Genomic DNA, 13,481 nt, shown 5'->3' with positions numbered 1-13,481 from the left:
CGGAGGCGTGGGCCTTGGGCTTGGAGAGAGCATGGACCACAGATTTATACACACCGCCCAACAGAGCCCCCTGCTGCTGCCGAGAAGGACTGATCCCTGACTCCACATCCTGGGACCTGGAACGGGTCCCGCGGAGCCGAAGGGAGGAGCGCCCCAGACGGACACGCCCTGGCCCTGTCACATGACCCCCCACTCCACTGGCCTCCCGCTCCGGCTGCTCCCTGCTTCTGCACGCCCCCTCCCCTCCTGACCTCACTTTGCCCTTTGATTCCCCCACCCCTGCCCCAGCCCCTCCAGACCCCACCCCTCCTACAGAGTGGCTACTGAAGTGGCTGAGGCGGCGCAACCTGGTCCTCCAGTGGGCCTCCTTGGAGTCTAGAGGGTTGTGGAACTGGACAGACTCTGTGGAGGGCCGGAAGCTGACGTGCACCCCTCCCCCGTCCCCATGGCGCATTTTGGGCCTACCCCGGACCAGCCTGGGCTTGAGGGAGTGGTGGAGGTTGAGGGAGTGGGACTGCTGCTGGGGCTGAGGGGCCTGTTGGCCTGAACCTCCTGTCTCGTTATTATACTCACACTCTGTGGCATCTTGCCTGACCAACTGGGGCTCTTCCCTATTCTCTGTGCCCTGAGTAGTTACCTGCTGGTCTAGGCTAGAGCTCCCCCTGCTGGTCAGCTCCCAGTCATCACTCTGTTCCAAACACTCATAGATGCTCCTCTCAGCAGGCTGCTGCTCTGCCTCTGTACTGTCCTCTTCTGCTAAGTTTAAGCTGCTCTGCTGCCTTTCCTGGACCTGTCTCCTGACCTGCTGTGACCCTGACTGTACCGCCACAGCGCTACCCTCCACAGCCTCACTAGGGCCGCCCCTCTCCCCCCCTCCACCTCCCTCCTCCAGGGTTATGTGCATCAGGTACTCCCTGAGAGAGCTAAGTAGGTCCTCCTCCCCCTCCATCTCCCCCTCATCCTCTCTCTCAGAGGACTGGGTGAGGGTGGAGGAGAAGGGGGCTCCACCACACATCCAGTCAGGGGCAGGGGGGCGGGGGCCTATCATCTGCCACAGGTGGTCATAGATGCTATCCCCCACCTCCAGAGAGGCCACCCTGCTACCTGGGGCTGTGGGGGGGTGCAAGGAGTGGCTCCGGGAGGAGCAAGGGGGGTGGTAGGCGTGGTGGCGGTGGGCAAAGACAGCGGTGGTGGTGGGGTGAGAGGGGGGACTGTCGGGGACAGGAAGTGCACCTTTGACCCTCTCAGCGATGAAGGGCTCCATGATGTCGGAAGCGCTGCTGCTGCGGGGGAGCGGGGGCCCCTGGGGTTCCAGGTCACTGGATGCTGAGAACACGTCCGAGGCTGGGTTATTCTCACTCTGGGAGCAGTGGCGGATCCTGGGGGCCCGAGAGGCCATGGCGATGGGGGGGTCCTCCGTATCTGGACAGAGAGGGGACACACAGGGCACAGCTCACTTGAGAGGGGTCCTACCAACTCTACGTACAGGAAAACACAGCGAAGGAAATGGATCAGTAACATTCACCACACCGTGGTCCAGCAATATGATCACATATAGTTGGCAGACTTGCGTTCATAACCATCTTCTGTGGGCATTGCATGTCTATAACTGCCTATACAGTGCATTTGGAAAGTATTCAGACCCCTCGACTTTTTCCACATTTTGTTTCGTTACAGCCTTATTCTAAAATTGATTAAATTGTTTTTTTCCCTCATAAATCTACCCCATAAAGCGAAAACAGGTTTTTTTGAAATGTGACATTTATTAAAAATAAAAAACTGAAATATCACAGCCTTGAGTCTTCTTGGGTATGACGCTACAAGCTTGGCACACCTGTATTTGGGGAGTTTCTCCCATTCTTCTCTGTAGATCCTCTCAAGCTCTGTCAGGTTGGATGGGGAGCATCGCTGCACAACTATTTTCAGGTCTCTCCAGAGATGTTTGATCGGGTTCAAGTCCTGGCTCTGGCTGGGCCACTAAAGAACATTCAGACACTTGTCCCGAAGCCACTCCTGCGTTGTCTTGGCTGTGTGCTTAGGGTCGTTGTCCAGACGTGACACTTGGCATTCAGGCCAAAGAGTTCAATCTTGGTTTCATCAGACCAGAAAATCTTCTTTCTCATGGTCTGAGAGTCCTTTAGGTGCCTTTCGGCAAACTCCAAGCGGGCTGTCATGTGCCTTTTACTGAGGAGTGGCTTCCGTCTGGCCACTCTACCATAAAGGCCTGATTGGTGGAGTGCTGCAGAGATGGTTGTCCTTCTGGAAGGTTATCCCATCTCCATAGAAGAACTCTAGAGCTCTGTCAAAATGACGATCGGGTTCTTGGTCACCTCCCAGACCAAGGCCATTCTACCCCGATTGCTCAGTTTGGCCGGGCGGCCAGCTCTAGGAAGAGTCTTGGTGGTTCCAAACTTCTTCCATTTAAGAATGATGGAGGCCACTGTGTTCTTGGGGACCTTCAATGCTGCAGAAATGTTTTGGTACCCTTCCACAGATCTGTGCCTCCACACAATTCTGTCTCGGAGCTCTACGGACAATTCCTTCGACCTCATGGCTTGGTTTTGGCTCTGACATGGACTGTCAACTGTGGGACCTTATATAGACAGGTGTGCGCCTTTCCAAATCATGTCCAATCAGTTGAATTTACCACAGGCGGACTCCAATCAAGTTGGAGAAACATCAAGGATGATCAATGGAAACAGGATGCACCTGAGCTAAATTTCGAGTCTCCTAGCAAAGGGTCTGAATGCTTATGTAAATAAGGAATTTCTGTTTTTTATTTTTAATAAATTTGCAAATATTCCTGCTTCGTCATTATGGGGTATTGTGTGTAGATTGATAAGGAAAAAATCTATTTAATCCATTTTAGAATAAGGCTGTAACGTAACAAAATGTTGAAAAGGGGAAGGGGTCTGAATACTTTGTGAATCCACTGTACATCTGTGTAAAGGATTAAATGAGCAGGTGGTTGAATTTAGTCGGCCCAATAGGCAAGTTTGTATTAATGGTTTACTCTAACACAATATCACTCTAACACAATATCGCTGTACCCAAGAGCACCAACCAAGTCCATGCAATAACATGGCAGACAAAACATGGCAAAAACTGCATTCCTTTTCATGGTTAATAGAATCATATTTAAGTTGCATCCAATCATTTCCATATCATTAAAGCCAAAACAGCTGCAGCAGAGGAAACAGACAAATTAAAATACATCAATAAGAACAAATGAGAATTCATCCAAAAAATGGGTTGACAATAACTGTCATTTTTTAGCAGAAGCCATCAAAATCATAAATTGATAGGGTCTAGAGATGCACACCAAACCACATGCAGGGAAAACTGTTTGGATCTGAGAAGGATATTAAATAGTGATTCAGAAACAACAACAACAACAACACACCCCCAGAGTCTAGGCCTGAGAGAAATATTGATTTTATGAAAGAAGCAAACAAGAGCTCAAAAACACACCAAGACAAGCAGGCTGTGTGGAGTCACAAGCAAAGTCAAGCACACAAACAATATGCAAAGACAGACAAGAACATACAGATAGTGAGTGAAGAAGTGAAGTGGGTGGAGGGGGGATACAGGTAGATACACAGGGACAGCTAGAGATGGAGGCACAGGTACAGGCATAGAGTAGTGGGCTCTACCTGCCAGCTCGTCAGCTAGGGAAGTGAGGACAGAGTCAGACAGGAGAGGGTGGAGAGGATGGATCAGGACAGGGGCACTTTTAGCGCTGCGGATAAAGGCTTGGGACAGGAGGCTGTCACCCGTAGAGCAGCTACGCAGGGCTGAGGGACGGACGGACGCCACACAGAGAGGAGAGAGAAGGGAGGAGAAGAAGAAGGAGAGAAAGGAGGAAGGGGAGGTAAAAGAAGGAAGGGGGAAAGAAGAGGAGAGAGGGAAGAGAAAATAAAGAAGGGTAGGGGTCATGGAATAGAGACAGAGAGGAAATAGATAGAAAATAAGGAGTTTAGAAAGATGAGGAAGGTAAAAAGGGGAGAGAGAGGAGGAAGGTGAGAAAGTGAGAGGAGAAATTGAGGACAGTGAGCGCAAGGCAGAGAGCAGTGACCTTCAGAGAGAGGAGGACTAGGAAAAGGCAAAGCTGCTGTCTGTCTGTACCTCAGGAGCCAGGTCACAGAGCCCTCCATGTACCCACACAACCCACAAGCTCAGTTGAAACAGTCTTCACTGGAGGACTCCCACACGGTACTGATTTCCCATTTCAATTATTATGTATAAATGGCTAAAATAAGAATAACTTGCCTAGATACATTTGATGACAGTTAATAGCAGTATAGCAGCATTATAGCAGCATTGACCATTACACCAAAACCTTAGTCAAATGTGCCACGTACATAGATCTACTGAAACCATTACATACAGCATTTTAAATAATCCATGAAAATATATCTTAAAGAGGTTAAGACAATATGTAGACATGTAGTTTCCTCTGATAAATATGATGGCTGTGACACTAACCCACAGTCTTCTGGCGTATGATGTTCCTGGCCTTCTCCATGCCCGGGGAGCCAGCGGTGGTGGCACTGCGCTGCCTCATGGCTGCTGCCTGACCGCTCCCAGGCTGGTCCCTGCTCCAGCCCTTAGAGAACGAATGGTCCACAGCCATCTTCTGGCCCTCGTGAGCGCCCCCTAGCGACCAACACAGAGAGGCAAAGATAGGGTACAGGTTGGAACGTCTCTGTGGTGTTAAAAAATAGAACGGGAGGGAGGGAGAGGGAACGAGAGAGACAGGCCTAGACAGGCAGAGACAGGCGGAGAGAGCGCTGGAGAGAGTGATGGAGATAGTGATGGGTGATGGAGTGAGTGATGGAGAGAGTGATGGTGGAAGTGTGCAGGCACCTAGCACTGTTGTTTGGTTAGCATTGTTTCTGTAGCACACAAATTGCAGTTCCCAAAATAAATGGGTACTGCATTGTTTGAAACCTGGCTGTTTTACTTCATATTCTTACCTTACTTGAAAGTAGTCTATAGCCAAAATCCCACCATAGAAACATATATAGACTTAGTCATATGCTTTCTCCTGTTCTATTGACTTTCTGTCAACTTTCTTTCATTGTCTAGCAGCCAAATATCGTAGTCATATTAGCAATCCATGATGCTTTTTGCATATTTAAATCCCCCCTTTCTAAATTTCTAACAGATATTTCCATCTCTGTCCATGAAACCGCTCGTATGTGAGGTGCACATTTTAGAACAGCGGTTTCCCGCCAATTTCATTTTGGAACATTCACGCAAAGGCCTACCGCCGTCGGTACACTGCTGCGCCTAAATGTGGAGAAATAATAGTTTATCAAAATTATAAGCTAAACATTCTGATCTGTTCCATCAGCCTTATTAACTGAATTGGCGTATTCCTCCACTACACTACTTTGTTACCAATCAGTGGGTATTAAGAAGTGAGTATACGCAATGCCCACGGAAATATAAGTGGGTATACGGCGTATACCTGCGTATACCCTCCAGTACACCACTGGGAGAGAGTGATGGAGAGAGGAAGCAGTGTGTGTCCATCAGATTGAGTAAATCAGTGAGAGTTGTACCTTTTCCCTTGTGTTTCTTCTGTTTCTGTTCGCTCAGCTTGTCCAGGGGCAGCTCGTTGAGGTCCAGACTGTACAGGTTATGGAAGAAAATAAAACATTTTAGCAAATAAATGCCTGTTTCAAATAAACGCTTGGTCTAAATGAATTGTTTACAAGGCTATCGTGAACTACCATTAATTGTTTACGAGGTTTAATGTTTGATTTGTTAATTAAATAAATAAACATTAAATAATTCAGCAATGACTTGAAAAAATGATGGCAATCATCCGTTTTTATCGCCAGTAAGAAACTGCTAGCCATTGGCTGCTAACAGCTGAGAACTGCTAGCTAACTGGCAAGCACAAAAACAATCAACAACTTCAAAAGTATAGACCCCCAGAAATCGTCTGATCGCCCTCTATTGGTGAACGTAAGAACTGCCGAACATGCAGTCAAAGAGTTGAATAATTATTCTGTCAAGGATTCTTTTCTGTAAGTTATTTTATATAATAGAGGCATACTAAGACAAAATAAAAGTGACAGTGTGTAACAGATAACACATTAGTGCAGGAAATGAAGAAATTGATTAAAATGCTGGAAGTGAATGCTGGAATTAAACAATTAACTATGAAAATGAACCAAAGCTGTGTGCATTAAAGAAACGGACTCCTGGCTCAAATAGAAGCCGGTCTCTAATAAGCACCTATTGTGTTTAGTGATTTTATCAAATAACTGCCCGGGCTATTAATTGAAGTTTTACTGTATTTTCTTTACAACATGTCTTAACAAAATGCTTGGGCTTGTGCCTTCCACAGTATGTGTGTTTAGCACATTCTCTCCTGTCGTTACCTGTACAGGTTGCGGGCCAGAACCTTGGTGAGCGTTTCCATGGTAAGGGACCACTCTGTGACCAACTCCTCCCAGCAGGTGAGCGAGGACAGCACGGCCAGCAGGTCGTCCCACAGCTCCCTGGAGATGTACACGTTCAGGTTCCCTTTGATCCACGCCACTATCAAGGTCTACCAGAGGAGGAGGAGAGTCAGAGACAGATAGAGTAGCATGACAAGTAGAAACTTCCCTTTGTTCGGTCTCATGCGGAGGAAGGTTACCATGGCTCTCTCAAAAGTCTTTGCTCGATTCCTTGTGTCTTCTTCTGTACTCTCCCAAACTTATTTTCAAAATGTCAGTGGGAAGCGAGGAGAGGATTCAAGGAGAGGACATGAGGAATCAAGAAAATACTATTAAGAAAGAGCCCTTGTGGTTAGTCACAGTATACAGTGGGGAAAAAAAGTATTTAGTCAGCCACCAATTGTGCAAGTTCTCCCACTTAAAAAGATGAGAGAGGCCTGTAATTTTCATCATAGGTACACATCAATTATGACAAACAAATTGAGGAAAAAAAATCCAGAAAATCACATTGTAGGATTTTTTATGAATTTATTTGCAAATTATGGTGGAAAATAAGTATTTGGTCACCTAAAAACAAGCAAGATTTCTGGATCTCACAGACCTGTAACTTCTTCTTTAAGAGGCTCCTCTGTCCTCCACTCGTTACCTGTATTAATGGCACCTGTTTGAACTTGTTATCAGTATAAAATACACCTGTCCACAACCTCAAACAGTCACACTCCAAACTCCACTATGGCCAAGACCAAAGAGCTGTCAAAGGACACCAGAAACAAAATTGTAGACCTGCACCAGGCTGGGAAGACTGAATCTGCAATAGGTAAGCAGCTTGGTTTGAAGAAATCAACTGTGGGAGCAATTATTAGGAAATGGAAGACATACAAGACAACTGATAATCTCCCTCGATCTGGGGCTCCACGCAAGATCTCACCCCGTGGGGTCAAAATGATCACAAGAACGGTGAGCAAAAATCCCAGAACCACACGGGGGGACCTAGTGAATGACCTGCAGAGAGCTGGGACCAAAGTAACAAAGCCTACCATCAGTAACACACTACGCCGCCAGGGGCTCAAATCCTGCAGTGCCAGACGTGTCCCCCTGCTTAAGCCAGTACATGTCCAGGCCCATCTGAAGTTTGCTAGAGTGCATTTGGATGATCCAGAAGAGGATTGGGAGAATGTCATATGGTCAGATGAAACCAAAATTGAACTTTTTGGTAAAAACTCAACTCGTCGTGTTTGGAGGACAAAGAATGCTGAGTTGCATCCAAAGAACACCATACCTACTGTGAAGCATGGGGGTGGAAACATCATGCTTTGGGGCTGTTTTTCTGCAAAGGGACCAGGACGACTGATCCGTGTAAAGGAAAGAATGAATGGGGCCATGTATCGTGAGATTTTGAGTGAAAACCTCCTTCCCTCAGCAAGGGCATTGAAGATGAAACGTGGCTGGGTCTTTCAGCATGACAATGATCCCAAACACACCGCCCGGGCAACGAAGGAGTGGCTTCGTAAGAAGCATTTCAAGGTCCTGGAGTGGCCTAGCCAGTCTCCAGATCTTAACCCCATAGAAAATCTTTGGAGGGAGTTGAAAGTCTGTGTTGCCCAGCGACAGCCCCAAAACATCACTGCTCTAGAGGAGATCTGCATGGAGGAATGGGCCAAAATACCAGCAACAGTGTGTGAAAACCTTGTGAAGACTTACAGAAAATATTTGATCTGTGTCATTGCCAACAAAGGGTATATAACAAAGTATTGAGAAACTTTTGTTATTGACCAAATACTTATTTTCCACCATAATTTGCAAATAAATTCATTAAAAATCCTACAATGTGATTTTCTGGATTATTTTTTCTAATTTTGTCTGTCATAGTTGACGTGTACCTATGATGAAAATTACAGGCCTCTCTCATCTTTTTAAGTGGGAGAACTTGCACAATTGGTGGCTGACTAAATACTTTTTTTCCCCCACTGTATACCCCAAATGGCATCCTCTTCCCTATATAGCACAGTACTTTTGACACATGGGCCCTGATCCAAAGTAGTGCACCATATAGGGAACAGGGTGCCATTTGGGACACAACCACTGTATGTTGTGAGTGCTACGCTGGGTACCTGAAAGACGGCCCCGGCCAGCCTCCCAGAGAGGGTCATGATCTTCTTGCCGTGGGGCATGATGGAGGGAGGTCTCTTCATCACACACTCGGTCACCCTCAGCAGCACCAACAAGATCTGCTCCCTGCAGACGCACAGACAGACACTAGAAGAGTAGTGGTCACATAGGGATACCTCATGTTCCACAAAGAGTGGAAAGTCCCTACCCCTCCACCTTTGCCCTAACCCAGTGCTTCTCAATTATTTTCTGTTACGCCCCCCCTAGGAAGAAGTAAACATTTCGCGCCCCCCAACTCTCCGCCGTGACTGTAAATAGTATAATTTGTCTATAAAATTGTTATAAGTACACCTCTGCATAACATTGTATCCTTATTAACATTAAAGAAAACAAAAAAACAAAAAAGAAATAAATATAGATCAACTTACAACAACCTTATTTAAACTGTAAACATTTTTTGACCATTTGATACTTAAAAATTAAATTAAATATAATCAATAAATAATAATAAATTCAAATTGATCAGCAACATTAACTCAGGAGCACAATATATGAAACACTTTGACCTATAAAACAAAAATTAATAAAACAATTTGTGCTGATTTTTTTTTAATCAAAATGAGGAAGTCAGGATTAATGGCTACAATGAGCACGTTTTGCAGTGCACAGCTTTTCAAAGCAGGGTTTGAAGCATGATACTGCAACTCTCAGCTCCTGCTCAATGTTTAGCTGGGACCTGTACTTGGTCTTCAGTGCAGCAACAGCAGAGAAGCCAGTCTCACAAAGATAAGATGTTGCAAAAGGAAGAAGAATGCCCATGGCCCTCTGCCCTAAGAGTGGATACTCCCTCTCTACACTCAGCCAGAATTCACTCAGTGTATGTGATGTGAACCTCAGTCTCAATGTGGAGTCAGACGTCATATCAATGAACTGGTCCTCCTCTGCAGAGCTGAAACCAGTTGGAGCTGGTGCATTGAAAGGATCTCTCACCCAGTCATATTGGGAACTGTTTTCAGGGAAGTACTGTTTAAAGAATCCCATCAGTGATGAAATATGCTCCTTAATATATGGAATCACTGAGGTGGCATCATAGTCAGTAGTGTCAACAAATTCATGCAGGTTCTCGAATGAATCAGTATTTCCTTCATCAAGTCGCCTGCCTCACATTGCAAGCTTTCGAGTGAAAGAGCTGATCTTGTCTGTGACCTGAGGGAGGTGTTTATCTTTCCCTTGAAGCTGTAGATTTAGTTCATTTAGCTTTCCAAATATGTCACTCAGGTAGGCCAGTTTTGCCAGGAAGTTCTCATCACTAAATTTTTCTGCGAGGTCATACTTGTGCTCCTGCTCCGAAAACATTCTTATCTGCTCTCTGAGCTCAAAAACTGTGGACAAGACTTTTCCTCGTGACAGCCACCTTGCTTCACTGTGAAACAGCACAGCTTGATGTTCAGCTCCCATCTCCTCACAGATAGCAGAGAAGACTCTTGTTTTTAGTGGTCTGGTCTTTATAAAATTGACTACACCTACAATGTCAGTCATAACCTCACTTAATTCAGAGGAAAGGTGCCTTGATGCCAGTGCTTCTCTGTGTATAACACAGTGTGTCCACTCAGCATTAGATGAGGCCTTCTTGATGAGTGCCCGAAGTCCTTTTCTCATCCCTGCCATGGTCTGTGCACTATCACTGCAAACACCAATGCAGTTCTCCCACTTTAGCCCATTCTCAGTCAGGAAGCAGTCCAGCATTTTGAATAGCTCTTCAGCTATGGCTCTGTCTCTGACATATTTACAAAAAAGTAGATCCTCACACAGGGAGTTTGTCATGTCAAAACGTACATAAGCGATAAACAAACAGTCTTTGTTGCTGTCAGTTGCTTCATCGAACTGTAAGGCAAAACATTTGTCTTTGAGTTTATCTACCAGCTGTTCTTTAAGATCGTTAGCAATGTCATTTATACGTCTGGTGACAGTGTCATTGGACAGAGGGATAGTTTTTATTTTTGCAGCACTTGCGTCATCCAGCATGACAGAGACCATGTCTAATGCTGCAGGCAGTATCAGCTCCTCTGCTATGGAGTGGGGTTTTTTGCACTGAGCAATTTGGTACGCCACCTTATATGATGCTAACAGTGCTCGCTGGTTTACTGAAGTAGCATTCACAAAGCGGGACGATTGTTGGCAATATTCGGCACGTTTTCGCTGAAAAAACTCAAGCGGCTTATCAGCGTGATTGGGGTGTAATGTCTGTGACGCCTTTCTTATCATCCCTGTTAAATATGTTTCCATGGTGTCTCTTAAGGGTTTCTTATCTGCACTTCATATCTCCTGCTCTGTGCTGTGTGCTCTTGTTCGGTGCAAAAAAAACCTACTCCCTGCAGCAAAAAAAAGCATGTTCCCCGGGGTCACACGCGCCCCACTATTTGAGAAGGACTGCCCTAACCTAACATAGCAGGCGTAAAAGAAACGCCTGAGCGGTGTCCCTGAATCCAGTTTTCAGGGGAAAAGGAAGCTAGTTTGAAGATACTGTATCCCTGAAAATTGGATGTTTACGGTTTATTCCAACCCTGCTGAGGAGGCCTTTCTGCAGGTGTAAAGCAAAAGTGTAAGCTCCCCCACTACACTGCTTATACACAATAAATACACAAGTATGTGGACACCATCAAATTAGTGGAATCGGCTCTTTCAGCCACACCCGTTGCTGACAGGTGTATAAAATCGCGCACACAGCCATGCAATCTCCATAGACACACTTTGGCAGTAGAATGGCCTTACTGAAGAGCTCATTGACTTTCATTGTGGCACCATCATAGGATGCCACCTTTCCAACAAGTCAGGTGGTCGAATTTCTGCCCTGCTAGAGCTGCCCCGGTCAACTGTAAGTGCTGTTATTGTGAACTGGAAACGTCTAGGAGCAACAACGGCTCAGCCGCGAAGTGGTAGGCCACACAAGCTCACAGAATGGGACCGCCGAGTGCTGAAGCGCGTAAAAATAGTCTGTCCTCGGTTGCAACACTCAGTACCGAGTTCCAAACTGCCTCTGGAAGCAACATCAGCACAATAACTGTTTGTCGGAGCTTTATGAAATGGGTTTCCATGGCCGGGAAGCCGCACACAAGCCTAAGATCACTATGCGCAATGCCAAGCATCGGCTGGAGTGGTGTAAAGCTCGCCGCCATTGGACTCTGGAGAGGTGGAAACGCGTTCTCTGGAGTAATTAATCACACTTCACCATCTGGCAGTCCGACGGACAAATCTGGGTTTGGCGGATGCCAGGAGAACGCTACCTGTCCGAATGCATAGTGCCAACTGTAAAGTTTGGTGGAGGAGGAATAATGGTCTAGGGCTGTTTTTCATGGTTCGGGCTCCTTAGTTCCAGTGAAGGGAAATCTTAGCGCTACAGCATACAATGATATTCTAGACAATTCTGTGCTTCCAACTTTGTGGCAACAGTTTGGGGAAGGCCCTTTCCTGTTTCAGCATGACAATGCCCCCGTGCACAAAGTGAGGTCCATACAGAAATGGTTTGTCGAGATCGGTGTGGAAGAAATTGACTGGCCTGCACAGAGCCCTGACCTCAACCCCATCGAACACCTTTGGGATAAATTGGGACACCGACTGCGAGCCAGGCCTAATCGCCCAACATCAGTAACCGACCTCATGAATGCTCTTGTGGCTGAATGGAAGCAAGTCCCCGCAGCAATGTTCCAACATCTAGTGGAAAACCTTCCCAGAGGAGTGGAGGCTGTTATAGCAGCAAAGCGGGACCAACTCCATATTAACGCCCATGATTTTGGAATGAGATGTTCAACGAGCAGGTGTTCACATACTTTTGGTCATGTAGACCTAACCAGACCCTTCAGATCTGCGAACATTGAAGGGTTAGGGGTAATGGGAGTGGTAGGGGGCAAATTGGGTCTGGCCATAAATGTATGCTATGCTTCCCCATTAGAACAAATACGCTGCTCAGTGTTAGCAAGTAGTATTGTGGTGCTGTACCATGTCTTCTGGTCCATGGTTTCATGCATGACCAGGCTGCGGTAGATGTTGAGGACTCTCTTGCACATGTCAACATGTTCCTCCAGCAACATCTTGAGCTCGTTGGCCGGCTCCAGCAGAAAAACATTGGCCGAGTTGGTGACAAACACCTGGGGTGGAAGAGAGAGGGGGAGATGGCAGTGGTGAAGAACTAGACAGTATCGGATGGAAGTTAGTGATCATTCCAGAATTTATGTGGTTGCCTATTTAGCATAATGTGTGTGTGTGTGTGTGTGTGTGTATGTGTTGGCCAATAGAAAATACCTGTAGAGTGGGCTGAACACCGGCATGCACACTGTACTCCAGCAGCTCTTTCTCAGACACTTTATTCACCCCCTGAGGACACAGAAAGACATACACAACAAGTGTTAGACTGAGAGACCATGAAGACAGGCTCCATCATGTGTACTTACTTATCTTTGTTGAGGGTTGTGTTCATTAGATACCAAACGTAAGAAAACAGACTGAAACAAGGAGTGAATACCTGGAGTCATTTTCGTTTCCATTGCTAAATGTTTTCCTTAGTGGACCCTGGAGCTTCCATCCTCCCCCACCCAGAGCCCCAGCTCTCACCTCCTCCTCCTTCTCAGTGTCCTGCTGGGGTACAGGCTCTAGGTTGACCCCTCCAGCCATGGGAAAGAACCTCTCTTCCTCCGGCACCCTCATAAACACAGGCTTGTCCTCCTGGGCGAACCATTCCTGGTACACCCGCACCACCTTCCTCATGGCTGCAGCCTCACACATCGGCAACAGGAAGGCCTGAGAAGAGAGGACAATACATCAATGCTATCTTCTTTGCTCTCTGTGGAGCATACAGCCACACAATACCAGACTTTTACAGGGGTATTTAGAACATAGTAGTAATAGAACTTTATTGATCCA

General features: G+C 46.4%; 1 protein-coding gene across 1 annotated transcript in view; it reads right to left on the bottom strand.

Moving 5' to 3' along the window:
- The window catches only part of ralgapa1 (Ral GTPase activating protein catalytic subunit alpha 1), a 108,311-nt gene that overhangs the window by 64,153 nt on the left and 30,677 nt on the right, over positions 1–13,481 (bottom strand). The window contains exons 11-18 of the mRNA XM_084144627.1: positions 13,173–13,358; positions 12,864–12,935; positions 12,561–12,709; positions 8,567–8,690; positions 6,396–6,565; positions 5,568–5,635; positions 4,486–4,656; positions 1,234–1,422 (exon numbers count right to left, since the gene is read on the bottom strand). Coding sequence (XP_084000753.1) covers positions 1,234–1,422; positions 4,486–4,656; positions 5,568–5,635; positions 6,396–6,565; positions 8,567–8,690; positions 12,561–12,709; positions 12,864–12,935; positions 13,173–13,358 — 1,129 coding nt within the window. The remainder of the gene's footprint in view (positions 1–1,233; positions 1,423–4,485; positions 4,657–5,567; positions 5,636–6,395; positions 6,566–8,566; positions 8,691–12,560; positions 12,710–12,863; positions 12,936–13,172; positions 13,359–13,481) is intronic.

The sequence above is a fragment of the Coregonus lavaretus genome (genome assembly GCF_964263955.1).
Source record: "Coregonus lavaretus genome assembly, chromosome: 27".
NCBI lineage: Eukaryota > Metazoa > Chordata > Actinopteri > Salmoniformes > Salmonidae > Coregonus > Coregonus lavaretus.
The sequence above is the reverse complement of the archived record's forward strand: the minus strand, read 5'-3'. Positions and strand labels throughout refer to the sequence as shown.